Raw genomic sequence first — 23133 nt, 5'->3', positions numbered from 1 at the left:
TATTTTTTTAAGAGATAGGCTCTTGCTCTGTCACCCAGACTGGAGTGCAGTGGTGTGATCATAGATCACTGCAGCCTCCAACTCCTGGACTCAAGCAATCCTCCCCCACACACTAGGCCTTCTCGACAGCTGTGGATCTCATTTCCTTATCTAGAAAATGGAGTTGGATCAGATATGATCCCTAGGTTTCCTTCCATTTCTTATACTAGCGGCTGCAAACTGAGATGCCTGCAGAGGCCAGCAGATGACTGCACTGAGACCATCACTCTAGGTAGGGACCATGATGAACTGGAGTGCACCAGCCTTCTATAAAGGACATACATAGCTGCTTTTGAGCAGCAGTTGATTGCTCTCACTGTGCAAGGCCAAACATGTCTACGGATGTTTTTGATGTACAGGTCATCAGTTTGTGACTTCTGCCAACAGTTCCTTAAGCATTTTTTAAGACTTAAAATGGTTTTGGATTAAACATATAAAACACTCATTGCATAAAGGCAGTGAGTATCACATGATCTTAGGCAAAAGGATCACGTAGGTGCTCACCACCTAACTTAAAATAACATAAACTTTAAAGATTCTTAGTCCTTCAGAGGTAAACATTATTCTAAATTAACGTTCCCTCTTTAAAGTTTTTACATTTGTATCCTTAAACCTATCATTAATTTAGCAAGTTTCTTAATTTTACATACACGCAATTATGCAAATGTATTCTGTTGCTTCCCTCCCTTCCTGCCGATCTTATTTCTGAGGCTCAACCATGTTGTTGCTTGTCACTGTAATTCATTTTCACCAGCAGTGTTTCGTTATATGAATACACCAAGATATAGTTTTCCATTCAACAGTTTTGGACATTTGGCTTGTTTGCAATATTTTGCTACTACAAACAGCTGCAATGAACCCTTTGGTACAAGCCAGGTTTTTCAAGAGCGGTGTGTTTCAAAGCGTGAGTAGTGACCCATTACTGAGTCATGAGAACAATTTAGTGGGTCAGCCAGCACTGTTTTTAAGTGAAGTAACCTAGGTTAGATATCAGATGCATTTCATATTGTATAGTGTCATTTCACGAAATGTTTGAATGTTGTCAACATGTATACACTCTTTGTGTGTCCACGTGAAGTGGTCCTGCAATGTATACTTCCACCAGCAGCATCTGGTCTGCTCTACATCTGCACCAACACTCAATATTAGGCTTCTAATTTGGTTTCAGTCTGGTTGGAGTAAGACAGGTTATCATTTTGGTTTTAACTTACATTTCCTTGGTTACTTGAGGCAGAGAAACTTTTCCTGTTGGTGTAGGTGGATTATTTTTTTAAAAGGATAATTTGTTCTTCCATTGTAGAAACTTGACTCTTGACATGAACCCAACTTTAACTCAAAAAGACTGCCCTTAAACTGCCTGCATTAGCTGAGAAGTGATTACTGGTATCTTGCGCTATATAATGAACAGAACTCATGTCAGGTTGAGTACAATTCACAATAGCACCGAAAAGCATGCAATGACCCCTGGATGAGACAACCTTAGGCAACATGGGATATATCCCTAAACTTTGGGATGTATTCCAACACTTTTGATAATCTTCTAATTATTATTACTATACTTTTTTTTTTTTTTTTGAGATGGAGTATCGCTCTGTCACCCAGGCTGGAATGCAGCAGCATGATCTTGGCTCACTGCAACGTCCGCCTCCCAGGTTCAAGCAACAAGTAGCTGGGATTATACGTGCCCGCCACCATGCCTGGCTAATTTTCATATTTTTAGTAGAGATGGGGTTTCACCATCTTGGCCAGGCTGGTCTTGAACTCCTGACCTCATGATCCACCCACCTCAGCCTCCCAAAGTGCTTGGATTAAAGGCGTGAGCCACCGCATCCAGTCTATTATTTTTTGAGACAGTCTTGCTCTGTTGCCCAGGCCAGAGTGCAGTGGTGTGATCTCAGCTCACTGCAACCTCCACCTCCCGGGTTCAAGTGATTCTCGTGCCTTACCCTCCCGAGTAGCTGGGATTACAGGCGCCCACCACCACATAAGGCTAATTTTTGTATTTTTAGTAGAGATGGGGGTTTCACCATGTTGGCCAGGCTGGTCTTGAACTCCTGGCCTCAAGCAATCCACCCGCCTCAGACTCCCAAAGCGTTGGGATTACAGGCGTGAGCCACTGCACCCAGCCCTGAGAATCTCCTAATTATTGAACACTACTATAGCATACTGATTTCTCTAACAAGATGGTCTGTTCTTTTCAAATGGCTCTATGAAAAAAAAATTTTTTTAAATGTAAAAAGATAATCCATGCAACAATTACATAAAAAAGTAAAGCTGTATTGGGGAATGGATGCTAGGAATTCAATTAGGTCCATTTATTGGCCTGCATGTGCCAGCCTGTCAATGCCTATGATTCAAATTTGTGCCTCAGGAGAATCTGAAATTATCACAGGTCTTACTTAATGTTTTGGAGTTGTGTGCAAATAATCAAGACCATACATGTGAAATCTTTGAATGCCAAGTGTCTTCTGTACTTTCTTTTATTAACATCATAGTCTTTGCATCAAGATACATAGCAATGATAGCAGGTTTCTTTTTAAAGCTTAGTATTAAATATTAAATATCTTTCCCCATTTAAATTTTACATTACTCTGCCAAGAAAAAAAAAAAAAAAATTAAAACTCAAGTTACTTGAAGCCTGGACACACTTCCATGATTAGGCGGGCTAGGTAAAAGTTGGTGGCTTTATTCTTCCTGCTCTATAAGCAGATCCAGGCCCTAGAAAGATGGGACCAGGGTATATAATTGTTTTTGAAAAGTGTGCTACAAAAATGGATGGCCTGTTATAAGCCAGGATACAAAGTTAAGGATGGGGGTAAGGGAGGGACATTTTCTTCCAGAAGAAAAGACAGAATTTCTGAAGAGTCCCAGTCCATAATTTTCCCAAAATGGTTGGAGGAGAGGGTAAAATCTCAACATGAGTTTCAAAGTACTGTCTCTGTGAGGGGCCGGTAGATGCCTTGCTGAGGAGAGGGTGGCTAAGTTTGACCATGCCCCATCCCCAGCTAGGAGAATGGAAATGGAAAGTTTATTGCCCAGTGGGTGTGAAAGTGGGCTGAAGCTTGGTTGGTACTGAATTCTCTAAGAGGTTTCTTCTAGAAACAGACAACTCAGACTCTTCCTCTCACTTCAGCAAAGAAGTTATTTTTAAAAGCACTTGGGAAGTTCCTCCTCCACCCCGCAGGTGGGAAGGCTCAGAGAAGGGTGTCATCAGTACAGCCGCCTTCTAGGCCATAACGGAATTCCTGAAGGTTGGAGACTCCATAGAAGTGGACAAAGGCTGCTGCCACCACCAGGACATGGAAAATCTGATGAGACTGGAACTGTAGGAATAAAAAGAAAAGAGCCTTTAGGATAATGCAAGGAGGAATAAGAAACAAGTAGGAGAAAGCATTTGCTTCTTCTAGTTTCTCCTTAATTAAACAAATTTGTTAATATCATTAAAGTGGTATATTTAGAAAGTTTTAAAAACACAGTCCTTGTCAGAGATACACCAAAATGTTAATATTGATGATTTTCCTTCAATGCACATATATGTACCTCCAAACACTATATGATCCCAGTCTCTTACCACCTTTTCCTCAGCCCTTTAACTTTGGGCTGTTCACTCACCATCATAGGACCTGCTGGAAGATTCATTTCTTACCCATATGTCAAATTTTCCAGGAAAGAAGCGCTCAGGAATTCGAGCAGCATAAAGGCCAGCTCCAGTGATGTACATCACAGCCATGAGGAAGAACCAGCCCATCTGGCCCACTGTGGTGGCCTTGACAAAGCCCTCAGCGATAGTAAAGTGCATGGTGGGCACGACGCCACTCAAGCCAAGTCCCAGGAACACGCCTGAACAGAACAGACATAAGACTGTCAAACAAGGAAACAGCCACCGCATGGAAGGCACTGCTATCTTACTCTGGAATTTCAATGTTTATGATAATTAGCTATTTTTGGATGAATAGTACATGTTTAGGAAACTTAGCTACAAGATGGATAACACTCAACAGATATTTCTTCTATGTCCTGAATGGGAAGAAGCTGTGTAAGTGCTTACTACCTTTTAAGCACCAAGAACAAAGATCTCATATTCTTCATTATCTGTTAAGGAATTTAGGTAAAAATGGTATGTCAAGACTCTCTGATGGCTAACTTGGGTACAGAACTTAGATGTCAAGGCTTCAGTTGCCTCCCAAGTCAGAGAAGCATAGGATAGGCTTCCTGTTAAGATCATAAAAGTCTTACATAACCAGAACTCTGACCTCCTGAGTAGACAGATATACCCAGATTAGCAGTTATCCTGTAGCTGCTGGGACACACAAGTAAGGCAAGAGCAAGGGAAGAATGGGTACGTGTCTCATCATTACACTACACATAACTGAAGGGCAGGGACCACCTCTCCATCTTTGTAAATACCTTTGTTTAAGCACAGTGCATGGCACGTGGCTGGTGCTTGATAAATATTTAATTGCTATTATTTTTTTCTTTTCTTTCTTTCTTTCTTTTTTTTTTTTTTTGAGATAGAGTCTTGCTTTGTTGCCCAGGCTGGAGTGCAGTGGCGTGATCTTGGCTCACTACAACCTCTGCCCCCGACCAGGTTCAAGTGATTCTCCCGCCTCAGCCTCTCAAGTAGCTGGAATTACAGGCACCTGCCACAACGCCGACTAATTTTTATATTTTAAATAAAAACAGGGTTTTACCATGTCGGCCAGGCTGGTCTCAAACTCCTGACTTCAAGTGATCCACCTGCCTCGGCCCCCCAAAGTGCTGGGATTACAGGTGTGAGCCACTGCTCCCGGACAATACTTAATTATTTTAACTGAAGGTTAAAACATAGCAGATATTAATTGTAAAGGGACTAAAGACTAGTGGTAATTGGTGGTGTTGCTGCAAGTAATAAAAGCTTAAAATAAGAGTCCAGATGAGATGAGACAACACAAAGATGTTTATGCTTGTAGCTATTACTTTGTTACCTGTTTATGCTCAAGGTATTTTCATTCACCAAACCAGGTATTCCATTCCCTTAGTAAAATGCCTCTGAGTGTTTTAATTTTAATCCCTTGGTCTGAGCTTGGGACTTGGGTCACTAAAATTACTGTGCTTGCTACATTTTTAAACTGTCACAAACCAAGTATAAGAGTAGCTACATCTGTGCTTGCAGTTAATTGACCAGCTGGGTAATGATCTGTCCTATTGGCATTCTACTGAAATAGTATGACACTTGGGGTTGAGAACTGAGCTTTGAAATTGATGCTGTTTTGAAAGTTCTGAAACACAAATCAGGGTTTGGGTAGGGTTCTCAAGCTGCAAACCTTAAGGCTCAAATAGGTTTGAGCCTATCAGGCCTAAGGTCTAAATACCTCTGAGGTGTACGTACATCTTCCGACCTACCTGCTCTTGTCTGCCGGTGCTTAGGAGTGGCAAACCGGTCCCACTGAGCCACAATGATGGCAGAAATGCCCAGGACACAGACGATGGAGAGGTAGATGAGCCGTGGCTGTGGGGAGCAGTAGAAGGAATAATAGAGCCAGGGGACAAAGCTCCCCATAATTAGAAGAGCAATCCCTGAATAGTCCAGTCTAAAAAGAACCACAAAAATGAAACAAATCAGTGGGGGAAATGAATTTGTATGGCTCATTTAACTAGCTCTTTCTGTTCTCCACCTGCTCCCAGATTTAACCATTCCCTCAATCTATCCTGTATTGTAGATTCCCATACAATCTATCCTGTATTCTGGATTAAAATTCCACAAGGTCACTTCTATTTTACGATGGAAAAATCTCTAAGAATCCCCATTCAAAGAACTCTATCCCTTTCCCTTACTAGTGAACAGCCGTATCTCCTGTAGTAGACACTTGAATTTAGAAATTCCATCACAATCCAGCTGGTTCCCAGCATCACACTCAGGAAAGGCTTTGAAAATTCTCCTATTCTGATAGAATGAGTTCTAAAAACAAAATTCTTAAATTGGGAGTAGTATTAAGGGATACTCTAGCTTTTTCTATCTTAGTTGACTTTTTAAATGAGGAAAATGTACCTTCTTACTGGTGTTGTTAGAAAAAACAAAATAATACACCACTGTCGCCACCAAAACCAACAATAACAACAAAAACAAGCAAACAAATAGAACCTCAGGCTCACGGCTGGGCAAGAGAGAAAGCACACGATGATGGACATCTGGAGCTTCCAGCAATGCATGGGCAGCAAAGATAAGCTTTACTTGACTGCTGGGTAGGAGCACCAGCAGAATGAAGCATAGACTATTTACCACACCCTACTTTGGCTTGGGCTAATAGTAAGTTACGCTTGTACAAGGTCTTGGAAAGCAGCCAGTGCACTGGCACTCTAAGCCTCACAAAAGATAGTACTTTTCAGGTAGAAAATATATGCCACAATTGGTCTCTCCATCTGTTGAAGAGGATGCAGTAAGTCTGTTCGTGAAGTGTTTAAGAGAAAAGCTTCATCACCCCACTATCGCCACAGAACAGAGAGCCTTTCCTCTGGCATATCAAGAAACCTTTAGGAGTGATATGAGCTCCTATCACCCAGTAAGCACTGGGATCTCAAGATGTGACAACAGTGCACAGTATTTTCCTATGGTGTTCTTTTAACTCACTTGGAAAAAGTCCGAGAGACTTTCTCTGAATGACAATAGACGGTGTGAAAGAGCCAGGAGAAGCTGAGGCAGAGCACTGCACCCAAAAAGAACATCCCAAAAACCACCTTCTCCTGTAGAGGGGCCATGAAGTACATATTTGGTCTGAGCATGGTCAAGATTCCCAAAAAGAGAAACAGCACGAAACCTGCAGGAGGGTAAAATAAAAAAAACCTGTAAGAAAAAAGGGAATGTGTACACTTTGACGGTTGATGTTTTTGAATCAGAGAGCTACAGGCAACATCACTAATCATCAGGGAAATAAAAATTAAAAGCACAATGAAATACCACCTTACTCCTGCAAGAAAGGCCATTATTAAAAAGTCAAAAAACAACAGATGTTGGCATGGATATGGTAAAAGGGGAATGCTTATACACTCCTTGTGGGAATGTAAATTATAAATTAGTATAACCTCTGTGGAAAAGGGTATAGAGATTCCTTAAAGAACTAAAAGTAGAGCTACTATTTGATCCACCAATCCCACTACCAGGTATCTACCCAAAGGAAAAGCAGTCATATGAAAAAGACACATGCACATGTATGTTTATTGTAGCACAATTCACAACTCTAAAGATATGGAACCAACCTAAGTGTCCATTGACCAATGAGTGAATAAAGGAAATGTGGTGTATGTACACCATGGAATACTACTCAGCCATAAAAAGGAATGCAATAATGTCTTTTGCAGCAACCTGGATGAAGCTGAAGGCCACTATTCTAAGTGAAGTAACTTAGGAATGAAAAATCAAATACTGTATATGTTCTCACTTATAAGTGGGAGCTAAGCTATGAGTACGCAAAGGCATATAGAATGATATAATGGACTATGGAGACTCAGAAGCGGGAGGGGGAGATAGGGGTGTGGGACAGAAAAACTACATATTGGGTACAATGTACACTACTAAGGTGATGGGTGCATTAAAATCTCAGAATTCACCAGTATATAATTCATCCATGTAACCAAACCCCCCCCACCCTTTTGTAACCCAAGAGCTATTGAAATAAAAAAAAAATCAGAAAGCTATGAGGTTTAGCTGTGTAATTGCAGTCCAATGTTTCAAAGAAAGTGGCACTGGTCACAGAAACCCAGACAAAAAGACCATATTTTGAAATGTTGGCATTTTACTTTTACAGTCGGAAATTACGAAGTACAAGGAATTGTCTCCACCTAGAACAGTTCTGCCAGGGATCACAAAAAAATATCTAGTCCCAATTTCTTTGGTTTCTAGGCCTTTTACTCTCAGTCTTAAAGATCAGTGATCAAGGGTCAACCAAGGTTATTAGCTTAAAGTCATTAGTAGTTTAAAGGTAGAATCCCAGCTGCCAATCGATCTGAACAACTTTGTTGGGCTCTATAATCCCTTCGCAGTTAGGGAGACAACAAATTCCACCTTTCCCCATCCAAATCACTCACCAAGCAGATGGGTCCAGATGTTGCCAGTTTCTGTATGGATGCGGAAGATGCTCTTGAAGCAAGCCCGAAAGGAAGGCATGGGAGGTCTATGACCATGTAGCAGATAGTCGTTGTCCTTTAGCCAGTCAGGGAGCACATCATATGGGATGACCCTCCAACGTCCCTCCCAGACCTAGAACATATACACTTTCTCTGGGTAGGGCACTAGATAGTACCTTCCCTAAGGACAAGCAGTGATGGAGAACTAGTCTAGGAAGATGTCAGTCAGGCTCTGAATGGTCCTAGGTAATAGTGGAGAACCAGCCTGGACTGGGGGATATCCAAGACATAGCATGAATGGGGCTAGCAGAGTCCTGACTCATATTTTGACCATTAAAAAAAAAAAAAAAATCCTGGCTGAGTGTAGCGGCTCATGCCTGTAATCCTAGCACTTTGGGAGGCTGAGGCAGGTGGATCACCTGAGGTCAGGAGTTCAAGACCTGCCTGACTAACATGGTGAAACCCTGTCTCTACTAAAAATACAAAAAATTGGCCGGGCATGGTGGCGGGCACCTGTAATCCCAGCTACTCAGGAGGCTGAGGCAGGAGAATGGTTTGAACCTGGCGGGCAGGGGTTGCAGTGAGCCGAGATTGCACCACTGCACTCCAGCCTGGGCGACCGAGCAAGACTCTGTATTCAAAAAAAACAAAAAAACAAAAACAAAAACAAACAAACAAAAATCTCTTTGTCTTTGTTTCATGTTAGTTTATCTGGAGAAGTTTTAGGTAAGTGTTTCTCAACCTTTTAAGAAAATATGGTCCAACCAGGCTGGGCGCAGTGGTTCACGCCTGTAATCCCAGCACTTTGGGAGGCTGAGGCGGGCGGATCACCTGAGGTCGGGAGTTCGAGACTAGCCTGACCAACATGGAGAAACCCCGTATCTACTAAAAATACAAAAATAAGCCAGGCGTGGTGGCACATGCCTGTAATCCCAGCTACTCGGGAGGCTGAGGCAGGAGAAGTGCTTGAACCTGGGAGGCGGAGGTTGCAGTGAGCTGAGATCGTGCCACTGCAGCTGGGAGACAAGAGCAAAACTCTGTCTCAAAAAAAAAAATATATATATATGGTACAACCTCCTTTAGGCTACTTGAAATTTCAAAATTGATATACTGAATAAAAACAAAAAAATTATAAACGTTGTTTTAAAAAATGTACAGATCCCTCCTTTGTCCCTCTCCAGGAGATTCTATCTCATGTCTCATCCCTCCCCCAATTAGATTCTAAGTTCTTACCACATCTTTTTAGAGTAGGGGTTCTTAATCTAGGATCCATGCACTATGGACAGGATCCAGGGAATAGATGGAAAAAATTGTATTTCCATTTACCTCTAAGTAAATTGAGCATTTTCCTCAATTATAAGCATAAGCAACAAACCACAGTATTAGTAGAACTTGTGGCTTTGTCACCAATAGAAATCAGATACTCTCACACGTTAGTTCTGCAGGTATCTCAAAATACTGTTTCTATTCATCATTACTTAGAAATTACAAATTTTAATAAAATACATTAGTGCTCATCATTCATGTATATTTAATGTGTTAACAAAGGCATTCATATTACTGGCATATTGAAATATTTTGATGACTTCCAAAGGCGCCCCTTGCATAGAAAAGAATCCGTTTAAGAATATATTTTGAACAATGCCTCACAGAGTAGGCAGTAAAAATTTAGCCAGTCTTCACATTGATTTACCTCATCTTAACCAAAAAACAAATCCACTCCTTCCCAGGAGTAAAAGCTCTTCGACCCAGTGCAAGCTTGCTGGCTGGGGACATCCCAGACAGGCCTGCTGCCCTTCCCCTTCCAGGACAGAAGCTCATAGGCCATACCTTGTACACAAACTCTTCCATCTTCTCCATGGCGTGGTGGGCTTGCAGGGGAAGTGTCAGTACCCGCACCTCCTCCTCTTCTTCCTGGGGCACTGGGCATGTTTGCTCTTCTTCGGCCTATGGGAGAAAAACCCCACAACAATCCAGGGAGTCATCTCATAAATTGTACTATTCCAGAGCAGAGAGACCCAGAAAAACCCAAACCTAATGCCTTCTGCCCAGCCTCTTTCCTACAGAGGGTCTTGTGGTCTCTTCTCCAAAAGCATACATACTGAGTTTACAACACTAGTTAGAAATTTATTAATACTTCGTAAATGCTGTAGTGAACATTCTATGCAGTGCGTAAAAGAAGGACTGTCACAGAGACTAGCATTGGGGGAATACACCAGCTCTAGGTACTGAATGACATCCTTTTCTTTAGGATAGTGGTTCTTAACTTTCCTCAGTTTCCCAAAGAGTTCTCTTTTCTAAGCCATTACATTTTCTTTCTTTCTTTTTTTTGAAATGGAATATCCCTCTGTCACCCAGGCTGGAGTACAGTGGTGCGATCTCTGTTCACTGCAACCTCCGCCTCCCAGGTTCAAGCAATTCTCATGCCTCGGCCTCCAAGTAGCTGGGATTACAGGCGCCCACCACCATGCCTGACTAATTTTTGTATTTTTAGTAGAGATGGGGTTTCACCATGTTGGCCAGGCTGTTCTCAATCTCCTGACCTCACGTGATCCTCCTGCCTCGGCCTCCGAAAGTGCTGGGATTACAGGCTGAGCCACCATGCCCAGCCTACGTTTTCAAAACAATGAAAAAGACAGAGTCTCAGAGAGTTCCATAACAATAATTCTGTTCAGAGTTCCCTGTTCACTGACTCTAGGGATGCTGTCATGATTGAAACTTTGTATCTACAGCAGCTCCCAGAAGTACCAGGGCGTCAGAACTGGTTCCATGGAAAACAGCGGTACTGACCCCAGGGCCTAAAAAAGCGCACCCAGAGGGCCGGGCGCGGTGGCTCACGCCTGTAATCCCAGCACTTTGGGAGGCCGAGGCGGGCGGATCACGAGGTCAGGAGATCGAGACCATCCTGGCTAACACGGCGAAACCCCGTCTCTACTAAAAATACAAAAAATTAGCCGGGCGAGGTGGCGGGCACCTGTAGTCCCAGCTACTCGGGAGGCTGAGGCAGGAGAATGGCGTGAACCCTGGAGGGCGGAGCCTGCAGTGAGCCGAGAACGCGCCACTGCACTCCAGCCAGGGCGACAGTGAGACTCTGTCTCAAAAAAAAAAAAAAAAAAAAAAAAAAGCACACCCAGGAGAGCACTTGCCTGTGAAAGGGAGAGAACTTTCTCTCTCTCTATCCCAAGGCTCCGAATCATGGCTATAGAAAGCCTGGCAGTTCAACTCCTTTTCTGGGCTATTTCTCTCCTGTTGCTGATGGTCACTAGTAAACACATGGTCCATCTTAGATTTTGTGCTACAGCTTCCAGCCAGTCTACCCCAACGTCCATTCTCTCTCTTCATAAGTAACAAAGCCCACGGTTTTGTTCAGGGTGGCAATGTTACTGCAATTTTACTCAGGCTGCACTTTCTAACCTCCACTGCAGCTGAATATAGTTATGTAAGTAAGTTCTGGCCGAAGTCTTATGAGGTACTTCCTGATAGTCCCTTTATTTATTTTTGTTTTTCTGAGAGGGGGTTTCACTCGTTGCCCAGGCTGGAGTGCAATGGCACGATCTCGGCTCTCTGCAACCTCTGCCTCCCAGATTCAAGCGATTCTCCTGCCTCAGCCTCCCGAGTAGCTGGGATTACAGGCGACTGCCACCACACCCAGCTAATTTTTGTGTTTTTAGTAGAGAGGGGGCTTCACTATGTTGGCCAGGCTGGTCTCGAACTCCTGATCTCAGGTGATCCACCTGCCTCGGCCTCTCAAAGTGTTGGGATTACAGGTGTGAGCCACCGTGCCCGGCCCTGATAGTCCCTTTAAAAGGCAAAGAGTTGGCCGGGCACAGTGGCTCATACCTGTAATTCCAACACTTTGGGAGGCTGAGGCAGGAGGATCACTTGAGCCTAGGAGTTTAAGATCAGCCTAGGCAACATGGCGAGATCTTAATAAAAATAAAAGGGAAAGAGAGGGCCTTTCTTCTCATTTCCCTTTCATGGTGGGTAGAATGTGGGTATGATGGGCACATATTAAGAGTGATGGGAGAGCAACACAGGTGCCTGACAGTGGTGGATCCTCCATGTCAGCCCTGGATTCATTACTTCTGAAATTCTTTTGCTTGAGAGACTTCTGTCCTGTCAAAACTGTAAGGATTTTTGTGTGTTACATGAAGTCAAACCTAATCCTAATTGACTGCTTCCTTCATTCATTCAGATATTTACTGATTATTTATTGGACTGCAGGCCTTGTGCTAAGCACTGGTGTTACAAAGATGAGTGCATTCCCAAAAGCTTACAATGGGGAAAGCAGACAACAAGATGTTTATAACAGTATCATAGGGACTTGGATAGAGACATTTCCAGGATGCAATGTTCCTCCTTTTGGATGGTGAGCTCTTAAAAAAGAGAAAATGACAGAGTTCTAAGGAGAGAAACTGAACAAGGGGATGACTCCTGGGAAGATGACTTACTTTGGGTGGGTTGGCGATTACCCGTTTGCCCTTCTCTTCTAGCAGGGGTCCCAGTTCAGCCAGTTCCACCGTGTCAGCTTCCCTGTTACTGGCAGGAGCCCCATTCCCCTGTGCCACCACAGATCCTTTGTGGGAAGACATCTGGCTGGTACCTCAATACCCTGCAGCTTCAGCTTGGGGAAAGGTTGGGGTCTCTCAGCCCCAGGGGGCAGAGATCTCCCTCTGATGGTAGACACTAAAAGCAAACACAAACATGAAGGATTGACAATTTATTCCTCTTACAGTTTCATTTCTATACTCTAATACTGAATAAGAAGCTAATCAACTCATATCCTGTCTCCAATTCTAAAGGCCAGTTAATTGCTTAAATGAAATCTATTCCTGTCCTCCCTCTTTAATGTCAACCTTTACCCAGAACCTCACTAATCTTATAGGTAAGGCTGAAAATGTAACACCTAGTTGCTTGCTTTCATATGATCTATGGTTACTGCACCAAACTGTCACCATAGAAAAACAGCTACCCACCCTCAACTCCCTCCCACAGGTATGGAACCATTTAGTGAGAAGAATCTCATCTACCACTCCCAAAGCTCACTCTGCCCAAGAAAGGCCTAGCTCTGAGACCGAGGAACAAAAATATAAAGCCAACATCTGGCTGCAATTACTACAAGATCATCCAGGCTTAGAAATGAATTAAATGCCAACTGAACTCAGTTAGACCTTATCTACAAATGCTCTGATAAATGTGTCATACATACAAAAGGAACTTGGTTGTGGGACAGATGCCTAGTGGTTAATTTCTCTGCGAAGTCTACTAATTCTATTATAGGATTATAGCCTGAGTTCAACCCTGGGATAACAAGCTTTCATCACAATCTGTCCTGCAAGCAAGCAAGAACTTACCTGGAAGCAGGAAGGTGAAGACAAGGAGGGAGCCCCAATTTACCCTTTGCCACACACATACCTAATAACCAGCTCCACAATAACTTGTTTCAACCACCACAACCCATAATCTAAGCCCCACTCAAATGAGTATTTCAGAAACTAGAGACAGGCACACACAAAATCAGAAAAACCCAGAATTCCATTTTCTAGGAAAAATCTCAGACACTTTAGGTTTTCCTGGGTTGGATTTTCACAGTAGTCTTTAATCAGGCCTCAGGGAAATGCAAATAAAAAAAGAGGGAAAGAGGGAGAAAGTTTCCAAAGATTTCCACTATGCTGTAAATTATTAGTTCTCTCCCCACCTCTACCCCCATACAAAGGACTTTATTAGTTATAGCAATAGCAGTAGCCAGAATATTAGCATTTTCTTGCATTGGTTACCCAAGCCCCACCCAAACCCAAATAACCACATTGCAATGCAGGGAGGGCCAGGTAACATCTGCACATGGAGTGGGTTGCATTCCAGGAGAGGAAACTTAAGCTTAGGGAGCCCCAATCTTTTATATTGGGCAGTAAACATAACTTTGCTCCTGAGGGAGACACTATATCATCCATGGCTATTCACTATATACAAATATCTTTGATATCTTCTGTCAGTTCTTTTTTATCTAAGAGTAATCACAATTCCTTCTCAGGGATTATAAATCTCTTTCTCTGACTCCCTAACTCTCTCTGTCTCTCCCCCTCCTTCCCTCCTGGAGCTGGGACACCCTTCTTTTCCTGCCCTTGGACATCAGAAACTCCAGGTTCTCCTGCCTTGGGATTCCGGGACGTGCACCAATAGCCCCTTGGGTTCTCAGGCCTTCAGCCTTAAACTGAACCAGTTACGGACTTTCCTCATTGTCTAGCTTGAGATGGCATACTGTGGGACTTAGCCTCCATAATCTCATGAGCCAATTCCCCGAATAAATCCCATCTCTATCCATATGTATGTATCCTATTGGTGCTTTCTGGAGAACACTTACTAACACATCAGGTAAGGGCAATCCTCAAGCTTCTAAACAGTCATGAGTCATGCTATGCTCAACCCACAAGCACAGTTGAAAGCAACCAGCAATCTAGTCCAAGACAGACAAAAACAATAACTTGCTATACAGCAGACCTTTATATGGTGTCAACACATAGACAGTTCCTCTTCCTTTAAATGTGCAAGACTCTGACGAGATGCCAGCACACAGTCATAGTGAACAATTGAGCTAAGGAGAACAGGAAGCTGGAAGCCTATGAAAACCTCGAGGATGGGCAACCCGCGTGAGAGGGACACAAGGAAATCTTTCTCAATAGGCTGACCTCAAAACATATTTCCTCAAAGTGAAGTACTACTGAATCAGCAGCTTTACTAAAAAATACTTTATATCGCAAGCAAAAAAAAAAAAAAAAAACAAAAAACAACTTTATATCACAAGCAAAAAACATAAATATTTTTGGGCATCTTAGATAAATCTGAAAAGAGGGGCACACTTAGCTTGGGATACTGTTGGCAGTAACTTAGATCAGGCTACCAGGGCAGAAACAAAACAAAACAAAACAAAATTCTGGTTCTGAGATGCAATACATGGATCATAAAATAATAAATATACTTTATTTTAGTTAGAACCCATTTCAAAATGAATGAATGAATGGGGCAGATTCCAGCTTGCCAGCATATGACTTAGCTTCTAGCCACTTAGATAAGGGCTTATGTGCATTTTCTTGTGCTTGTGGTGGCTTCTCTTATCCCTTTCCCCAGAGTAAGTCAACACATTCATTGAATATTTAGCAAGTGTATTTAGGACTAGCACCCTAAGGCATTCTAAGACACTGTGCAAAATACAAGTTGAACAAGTTATAGTATTGTTTTCAAAGAGCCAGATAACATAGGTAGTTTGTGATATGCACAAAAATAAGTGATACAATTTGATTGCTCCAGGAGGGCAGTGGAGGGAGAGAACCCCTCAACTAGAATGGTCACACACTAAATTTAGTAACTTTGAGTGCTATGTAACTATTTTACTAGAGGCAATGAGAATAATATAGAGAAAATTTAAGTTGGGCAATTAGGGTCCAAAGATCATGTGCAGAATCCAGATTGGCATTCTTACTAATTTCATCATTTGATCTGAAAAGTTTTTATGCCCTCAAGTCTTCTGGCTATCATCAAAGTCTTTTCCCTTTTCAGTCCAAATCATTTACTATTAGTTCTTCCGATTCCCTCTAGCTCCTCTATCACTAGCTCCTATACCACCTCTCTACATCTTCTAGACCCAGAGCCACCAAAACCTGAGACCCCAGTTAACTCACAAACCAGCCATCAGCTACAACTCATCATACAAAATATATCATCATGCATTAAAGTACATACAATGGAGGTCAATGGAGATCATGTCATCATAGTGAGCAAAGTCCATTGTCCAGTTTGGTCTTCTAAACTGTAGTAACACAGAGACAGGAAAGGGAGAGATAGGGATCGGACGTCTGGCAAGAAAGAAGAGCAAATAATACTAGGATCTGAAAATACCACTTCTATGGGGTGGATCACTCACAAACAATGGAGAATTACAAGTGTGTTTTAGTCTATGGTGTAAAATCAGAACAAACCCCTAAGGTGTTAGAACGATCCTAGGTGAGCCAACCTTCTGCCAGCTTTCTATGTCCTTATGTATTTTAGAGGAAATGCCTTTCCCCTCAAGCTTGCCACACCCAATATTGCAAATTATATTTGAGCCAAACTCGACTGAGTGCATTTTTGATGGGATTTCTTCAACTCAAGCTAATAAACCTTTACCACTAAGCTTTCCAACTGGGTAAACCTAGGATATTAGAGAGTAAAGCTGTGGAGCAGGGAGGTTGTTTGTACTCCTATAAATAAGATAATCCTGTGCCAAACTTGGGGAAAAGATTGATTTTTAATCACCAGCCAGTTAGCTGGAGAGTTATTTCACGTATAGTTTTTGGAGACATTTATATTGTGAACCAATTCCCAAGTTTTCCAGGCTACAGCACACCTTTTCTGGAGGCAAAGACACAAAGTTTCTAAGAGTTTAGTTCCCGGGCCTTTAGAGAGTCTATGGGTAGCCTCTATCCATACCTAGCTTGATTCTTGTTCTAAAGCAAGACCAGTCTAGCAGTATAGATAAAGAATACAGCCATTTTCCCCCTATCTACTGTCTCTTAGGCAGGATAATTTCACAGCTTTGTTGGAGAAATATGAATCAAAGCAAAGGCACATGTTTGAAATCACCGAACTACAGTATATAGGGCCTCAGCTCTCCTACTCGATGCCAAGCGTCCCAGACTCTGAAGTGGAAAAACAGTCTGACTTCCTTTGTAGCTCTTCCCCAACAGAAGTCTTTTTTTTTTTTTTTTTTTTTAAAGGGTCTTGCTCTGTCATTCAGGCTGGAGCGCAGTGGTGCGATCTCAGCTCACTGTAGCCTCAATGTGCCAGACTCAAGCGATCCTCCCACCTTAGCTTCCCAAGTCTTAGTAACTGGGACTACAGGCATGTGCCACCATGCCCAGCTAATTTTGTTTATTTTTTGTAGAGACAAGGTCTCACTATGTTGCCCAGCCTTGGCATCCCAAAGTGCTGGGATTACAGGTATGAGCCACTGTGCCTGGCTGAAGAGGTGTTTTTGAGCCCTGACAGACAGGCAAACTTTGCTAATGTCATGACAAAAAAAAAAAGTGAACAGTATACAGGCATATGAAGGATTTTAATGCCAGCCCATTTTTTCTTTTTGGAGTCAGGGTCTTGCTCCCAAGTTCAGCCAGTTCCAGGCCCAGGCTAGAGTGTGTGGCACAATCATAGCTTACTGCAGCCTATACTCCTGGACTCAAGCAATTCTCCTGCATCAGCCTCCCAAAGTGCTGGGATTACAGGTGTGAGCCACCGTGCCCAGCCAATGCCAGCCCCCACTTTTATTTTTGGAGACAAGGGCCTCGCTCTATCCCCCAGGGTGGAGTGCAGTGGCATGATCTGCTCACTGCAACCTCCACCTCCCAGGTTCAAGCAATTCTCTTGCCTCAGCCTCCCAAGTAGCTGGGATTACAGGCACCTGCCACCACATCCGGATAATTTTTGTATTTTTAGTAGAGACAGGGTTTTGCCATGTTGACCAGGTTGGTCTCGAACTCCTGACCTCAGGTGATCCACTCGCCTCAGCCTCCCAAAGTGCTGGGATTAGAGGCATGAGCCACTGTGCCCGGCCTATGCCCCCAACATTTCTGAGCAGGAAAAAGGGAATCAACTTTTAGCATGGTGAGAGGAACAAAGTCCAGGAGGTGACATTAGGGACAAATGGACATAACAACGTTGATGAGTACTGGTCCAAGAAAAAAAACTCACCATAATTCACAAAGCGTCTAGATATAAAGACGACTGCTTATCTTACCTGTGTGATAATAAGTAGATGGGACAGGATAATGTAGCAGGAGTGTTAAAGGGTTTCAGTTTGGCTTTGTATTAGAAGTCAAAGGAAATTTCCTATGGGAATAGAGAACAAATACACTGGCCTAGAAAGAAGGGCAATTTCTAACCTTCATTAATCTGAGAATACCGATTGATTACTTACAATACGCATGGTGTTGTGGCCACAGAGACAAGGCAAAGAGGAGTCAGAGGGTTGAAATGGTTGTTGGCCTCTAAATGGGGGAAATAACTTTGCTAATATCATTACTACAAGGCTTAGTGCCATTATGTGCAGGAGGAATTCAAAAGAAAAGTGCAACTTTAGTTGAAGTGATCAGAAAAAGTTTTGTGGAAGATTTTATGACAGGAGATTGATAGAGATGGAAACAGGGCATTCCAGGAGGGTATATGGTGTGAACATGCCATGAAAGAACACAGTCCCCAGGGCAGTAAACAATTCATTTTTCCATAGAGTCCTGGAAAGGTAAAATGAGGCCAGACTTAAAAAACTGAAAATAGCCTAAAAGCCTACTTAAGGTGGTGTACTTTATAAATCAGCAATGGGGATCAGTGGATTAATGTTGCTCCCTGTTATTTTTCTGAGATTCTCTCCTACCTGCAGGCAAAGTCTTGACCATTGAGAATAGAAAGCTTTCAGATTCTACTCTACAATTAGGTATAGTTTTGCGGAGGTCTACCATAACATGGGCCTTCACAGGTAACATCAGTTTTTATGACTGATTTCCCAAGTGCAAATCACAATATGGGTACATAAAAGTTATTCCTGGAGTAAATACATTTAGTGGCTGCAAGCCGGTACCCTGACATTGCAATCTGTTTAGCACCACCCTAAATTCCTGGCAGTATACAGATAGTACACAACCTCAGAAACCGAAGTTGCACCATCGTAGCCTACCCAACTACTAGGAAAAGAGAAAAGCAGTGAACCGACCCCACTATTACTTCATTTCAGAAAAGAACCAGCCATTACAATCATTTGTTTTGTAGATGGCAGCCTATGTATTCTCCGCTGTATTTTCTAGCCCGTCTTCTGAATCACTTGAGGGAAGTACTATGGTTAATCTAGTAAAGTACCATGGCCTCCTAGTGCTCCTTTGACATCTGAAACGGTGTAAACTGAAATTGGCCTTGTCAGTTTCCCATTCTCCCAAAGAGCACCAGAAACTGAGGGAAAAAAAACACTTATCTATTTTCTTAAAAATCGAAGGCTTGAAGACCAAAATTCTCAAACGGAAGATAGTATACATCAATCCTAGATACCTAAGGTAATGAAATTTCATTTTCCCCCAAAGTACCTTCGAGTCTGCCCCGCATTTCAGCCTTCAGGATTACCTTAACCCTGCAGAGCGATCACCAACCTCCCTTCCCACCCCATCAAAGTGAGGGCACTGTCAGGACTTGACCTGCCAAAGATTGTTGGTGGAGGAACCTTAGGGCTTCCTGGCAACCCAATGCGGCTGTTCCCCGCTGAGAGGCGGTTCGCGACCTAGGCCCGCAGCCCTCCCTCCCCACGCGCGGCGGCCTCGGGGCCAGGCTTAACTCTGGCTCTCTGGTCCCGATCTGGGGAACCCATGCATCTCCACCCCGTGGGGCTAAAGGCGCAGCACTCACAGGACTGCCGGGAGTCGGGGGACAGCCGGGGACGAGCGCCCACCGCACCTAGGCCGCCTCGGAGGCGGCGCGCAGTGGGAGGGGCCGGAAATGTTTACAACCTCGACCGGCTGGATGCCTGGAGGCCAGGCGGCTCCTTGGCTGGGGCCCGAGCCCCCTGGCAAGTCGGAGCGGGTTCCCCCAACAGCTGTCTCCTCCGCAGGCCTGGGTCGGGGCCCCCGGGGTCCCCGCGCTCCCGCCGAGTCCCTGCCCACCGCGCAGCCCCTGGGAGACTTACAGCCGGGCGGGCGGGCTCTGCTGGGGGCCGCGGTCCCCCGCGCTACATCCCGCGGCGCTGGAGGCGGCCTGCGGCCGAGCGGCCCCGATCTTCAGCGCCCTCCCCGCGCCGGAAGGGGCGCGCGACCTTCCGCGTCACCTCCGCAGCCGCGTCACCTCCTCGCGGGCTCTGCCTGGGCCCTCCAATCCCAGGCCTTCTCGCGGAGTCCCAATCACAGGCCCGCGCCCGCCGGCCACACCTCCCGCCCCGGGCCCCGCCCTGCTGCCCCGCCTTCCCTGCCGCCTGCCCACCTCCCCGCCGCAGCCAGGTAACCTCCACCCGGCCCGGGGTAGAGGACGTTCGTCGGATTCTACACTCCACCTCGTTATCGCAGCCTGAAATGCGTGATGGAGAAGAAATTTCAGAGAATGAGACAGAACGTCGGGAGGGAATGCTGAATTTTCTACCATACACCTTATCTCATCTCCTCTGTCCCCAAGGCTAGTCGTTTCACCTCTGAAACACTTCTTAATCTCTTCTTCAACCGCATGGTCCTTCCTTCCCTTCCACAAACTATTTATTGAGCCCCTACCATGTGCCAGGCCCTGGGCTAGACCTCAGTCTGCCTCCTGTTATTTTCTTATCAGAGAGCAGAATTGTTTCTAACTACTCTTGCTGGTGAACCCGTGCCCCAGTTCCTGCTCCCACAGGCACCTAGAGTGCAGATCGCGAGACGACATAGGGTAGTGCAGCCCTTGTCTGAACCACACAACACAGAAGGGGATTTCAGGGTCTGGCCATTTTCTCATTTCTCCCAAGAATGAAATAGTATTATTTTATTCCCACTTTTCAGATGAGGTAACTATCATTTGGAGGGGTTCACTAATATGCTCAAGGTCACAGACTGGCCAGGGACAGAAGCTTGGCTCTATGTGACTCTAGAGCCCCATGCTCTGGAGCCCCAGATACAGCAATACATAGTTGCTGAAAAGCAGAAAAGCAATGTCAATCTTCCTCTTGTGAGCAAACCTTTAACTCACAGGATTATCATAAGGATTAAACTATCTGATGTAGATAGAGTACTTGGCACAGTACCTCAATATGGCTGTTAACTCAAAAAATTTTTTAATTTTTCTTTTTTAGGGACAGGTTCTCACTGTCACCTAGGCTGGAATGCAGTGGTGCAATCATATCATAGCTCACTGTGCAACTAGTGCCATTCTAGAGGCAGAGAAAGTGACTCATTGTAATCTGATATAGGTGCTTCAGGGACGTGGGGTTAATTCTCTTGGTCCTAGTTAAAAGCATGGGCTCTGGAGTCACATAGAGCCAAGCTTCTGTCCCAGGCCAGTCTATGATCTTGAGCACATTACTGAACCCCTCCAAATGATAATTACCTCATCTGAAAAGTGGGAATAAAATAATACTATTTCATTGGGTCTTTGTCAGGATTGAGTGAGATAATTCATGCAGGCTCTTATTATGAGGCCTAGCCAATGGTAAGTGCTTTATAAATGTTAGCTATTACCGTGTTGCCATTTGTATAAAACCCTCAGAAACTTTTCACTGTCCACAGGATTGAGTCCAGGTTTCTTCAGCATAGTGTTTCGAGGCTCTTTGCGAGCTGGCTCTAACTTCTAAGGCCTCATCATTCTCCATTTTCCCTCTAGCATGTTGGGCCTTAGTGAACTAGTTCTCTGAAGTGAACTTCTCTTTCATTCCTCCAGGCTGTTGCACATGCTGATCCTTCTGTTGGACTGCCCTTCTCATTGTCTGCTGCAAGATGCCAGCAGTTTACAATGCCCACTTCTAGGTTTGACTTTGGCCTCAGACAATCCTAAATTCACATTTAGGCTCTGTCAGCCACTGACCAGCTGTATGACCTTTGGTAAATTATTAATCTTCAGCTCACATGATTATCATAAGGATTAAATTATGTGATGTAGATCGAGTACTTAGCACAGTACCTGGTACATGGCTGTTAACTCAAAACTATTTTTGTTTGTATTTTTAGGGACAGGCTCTCAATCTGTCACCTAGGCTGGAGTACAGTGGTGTGATCATAAGATCATAGCTCACTGCAGCCTCGAACTCCTGGGCTTCACGGGATCCTCTCAACTCAGCCTCCCAAGTAGCTGGGCTACAGATTCGTGCCACCATGCCCAGTTAATTTTTTATTTTTGTAGAGATAGGGTCTCACTATGTTGCCCAGGCTGTCAAAAATGTTACCTCTCTTTCCCCCCTTCCTCCCTTTCTGAATCTTTCTCAACCTCTTCCCAGCTGCACTTTGTATATACCTCTGCTATGGTATTAGTCACACTGTTATAATTATTTGTCACTTGTTGGCCGGGCGCAGTGGCTCACGCCTGTAATCCCAGCACTTTGGGAGGCTGAGGCGGGCGGATCACGAGGTCAGGAGATCGAGACCATCCTGGCTAACACGGTGAAACCCCATCTCTACTAAAAATACAAAAAGTTAGTCGGGCATGGTGGCAGGCGCCTGTAGTCCCAGCTACTCGGGAGGCTGAGGCAGGAGAATGGTGTGAACCCAGGAGGCGGAGCTTGCAGTGAGCCAAGATTGCGCCACTGCACTCCAGCCTGGGTGATGGAGCGAGCCTCCGTCTCAAAAAAAAAAAAAAAAAAAAAAAAAAGTCATTTGTCTGTCTTAGACTGTGAGTTCTTTGGGGGTCTAAGACCAGTGTTGGTCACACTTTTATCCTCAGGGCCTCGCATAGTGCTTGGCACATGCCAGATCCTTAATAAACATTTGTATGTTGACTGGATGAGACAAAAACCCATGCAAGACAAGGAATGGTGATCTTCCACGCAGGAAATTCTCTTTACAGCCTGCTTCACTATCTGAGCCCAACGTTCCTAAGCAAGATTTTCCTTCCTGGAGGTGAGGTGGCTGAGACTGTGTTACAGAGCCCAGTGCCATACACATATTAGCTGATCAAGAAATGCTGGATGGAACACCACCAACAGAATTTACTGAAGGTTCTGCCCTGGGGAGGAGTGAATTCTGAGGGTCCCACAAATCTTTCTCTCAGAAGCCCCAGAAACAGCAATAGACAGTTGCCGAAAAGCAGAAAAGCAATGTCGACCTTCATTCTGAGCCCACCACATTGTTTTGTTGAAATGGGAGTAACAAAGAAGAATCTGGAGAGGCTGCCCTAGTCCTACCCTGGGAAAGGGAGTAGATTGGGTCATGCTACACAGCAGAGGAGAAGGGTACTCAGGACAGATGAGCCTGGGGGAGGCCAACTCTATCTGGGCATCAACAATTCCGGCCAGGGCTGGTGATGTCAGGTTACTTTTTAAAG

General features: G+C 44.2%; 1 protein-coding gene across 3 annotated transcripts; it reads right to left on the bottom strand.

Moving 5' to 3' along the window:
- Nucleotides 1–2488: 2488 nt before the first annotated feature.
- On the bottom strand, nucleotides 2489–20079 carry ADIPOR1 (adiponectin receptor 1). 3 transcript variants are annotated; one of them, XM_009440916.4, is made up of 9 exons: nucleotides 19832–20043; nucleotides 15877–15943; nucleotides 12591–12825; nucleotides 9970–10086; nucleotides 8101–8272; nucleotides 6647–6833; nucleotides 5422–5609; nucleotides 3686–3879; nucleotides 2489–3362 (listed from the first exon to the last, which is right to left on the bottom strand). In XM_009440916.4, the coding sequence occupies exons 3-9, from the start codon at nucleotides 12729–12731 to the stop codon at nucleotides 3234–3236; spliced, it is 1128 nt and encodes a 375-aa protein (XP_009439191.1). In that variant the 5' UTR covers nucleotides 12732–12825; nucleotides 15877–15943; nucleotides 19832–20043; the 3' UTR covers nucleotides 2489–3233. The 3 variants fall into 3 exon arrangements, with proteins under 3 accessions (XP_009439191.1, XP_514107.1, XP_009439197.1); XM_514107.7 differs by lacking the exon at nucleotides 15877–15943 and having other exon boundaries at nucleotides 19832–20079; XM_009440922.5 differs by lacking the exon at nucleotides 15877–15943 and having other exon boundaries at nucleotides 19555–19950.
- Between the last annotated feature and the right edge of the window lie 3054 nt (nucleotides 20080–23133).

Source organism: Pan troglodytes, chromosome 1 (genome assembly GCF_028858775.2).
Source record: "Pan troglodytes isolate AG18354 chromosome 1, NHGRI_mPanTro3-v2.0_pri, whole genome shotgun sequence".
Taxonomy (NCBI): domain Eukaryota; kingdom Metazoa; phylum Chordata; class Mammalia; order Primates; family Hominidae; genus Pan; species Pan troglodytes.
This window is presented reverse-complemented; position numbering and strand designations above follow the sequence as displayed.

Bases quoted from the DNA above. Each gene is read 5' to 3' on its own strand.
- ADIPOR1 (XM_514107.7), bottom strand. From the start codon at position 12,731: ATGTCTTCCCACAAAGGATCTGTGGTGGCACAGGGGAATGGGGCTCCT. The intron at 8,273-9,969 runs GTATGGCCTATG...TATATGTTCTAG, and splicing joins TGGAAGAGTTTGTGTACAAG to GTCTGGGAGGGACGTTGGAG. The intron at 6,834-8,100 runs GTGAGTGATTTG...ACCCTCCTGCAG, and splicing joins CATCTGGACCCATCTGCTTG to GTTTCGTGCTGTTTCTCTTT.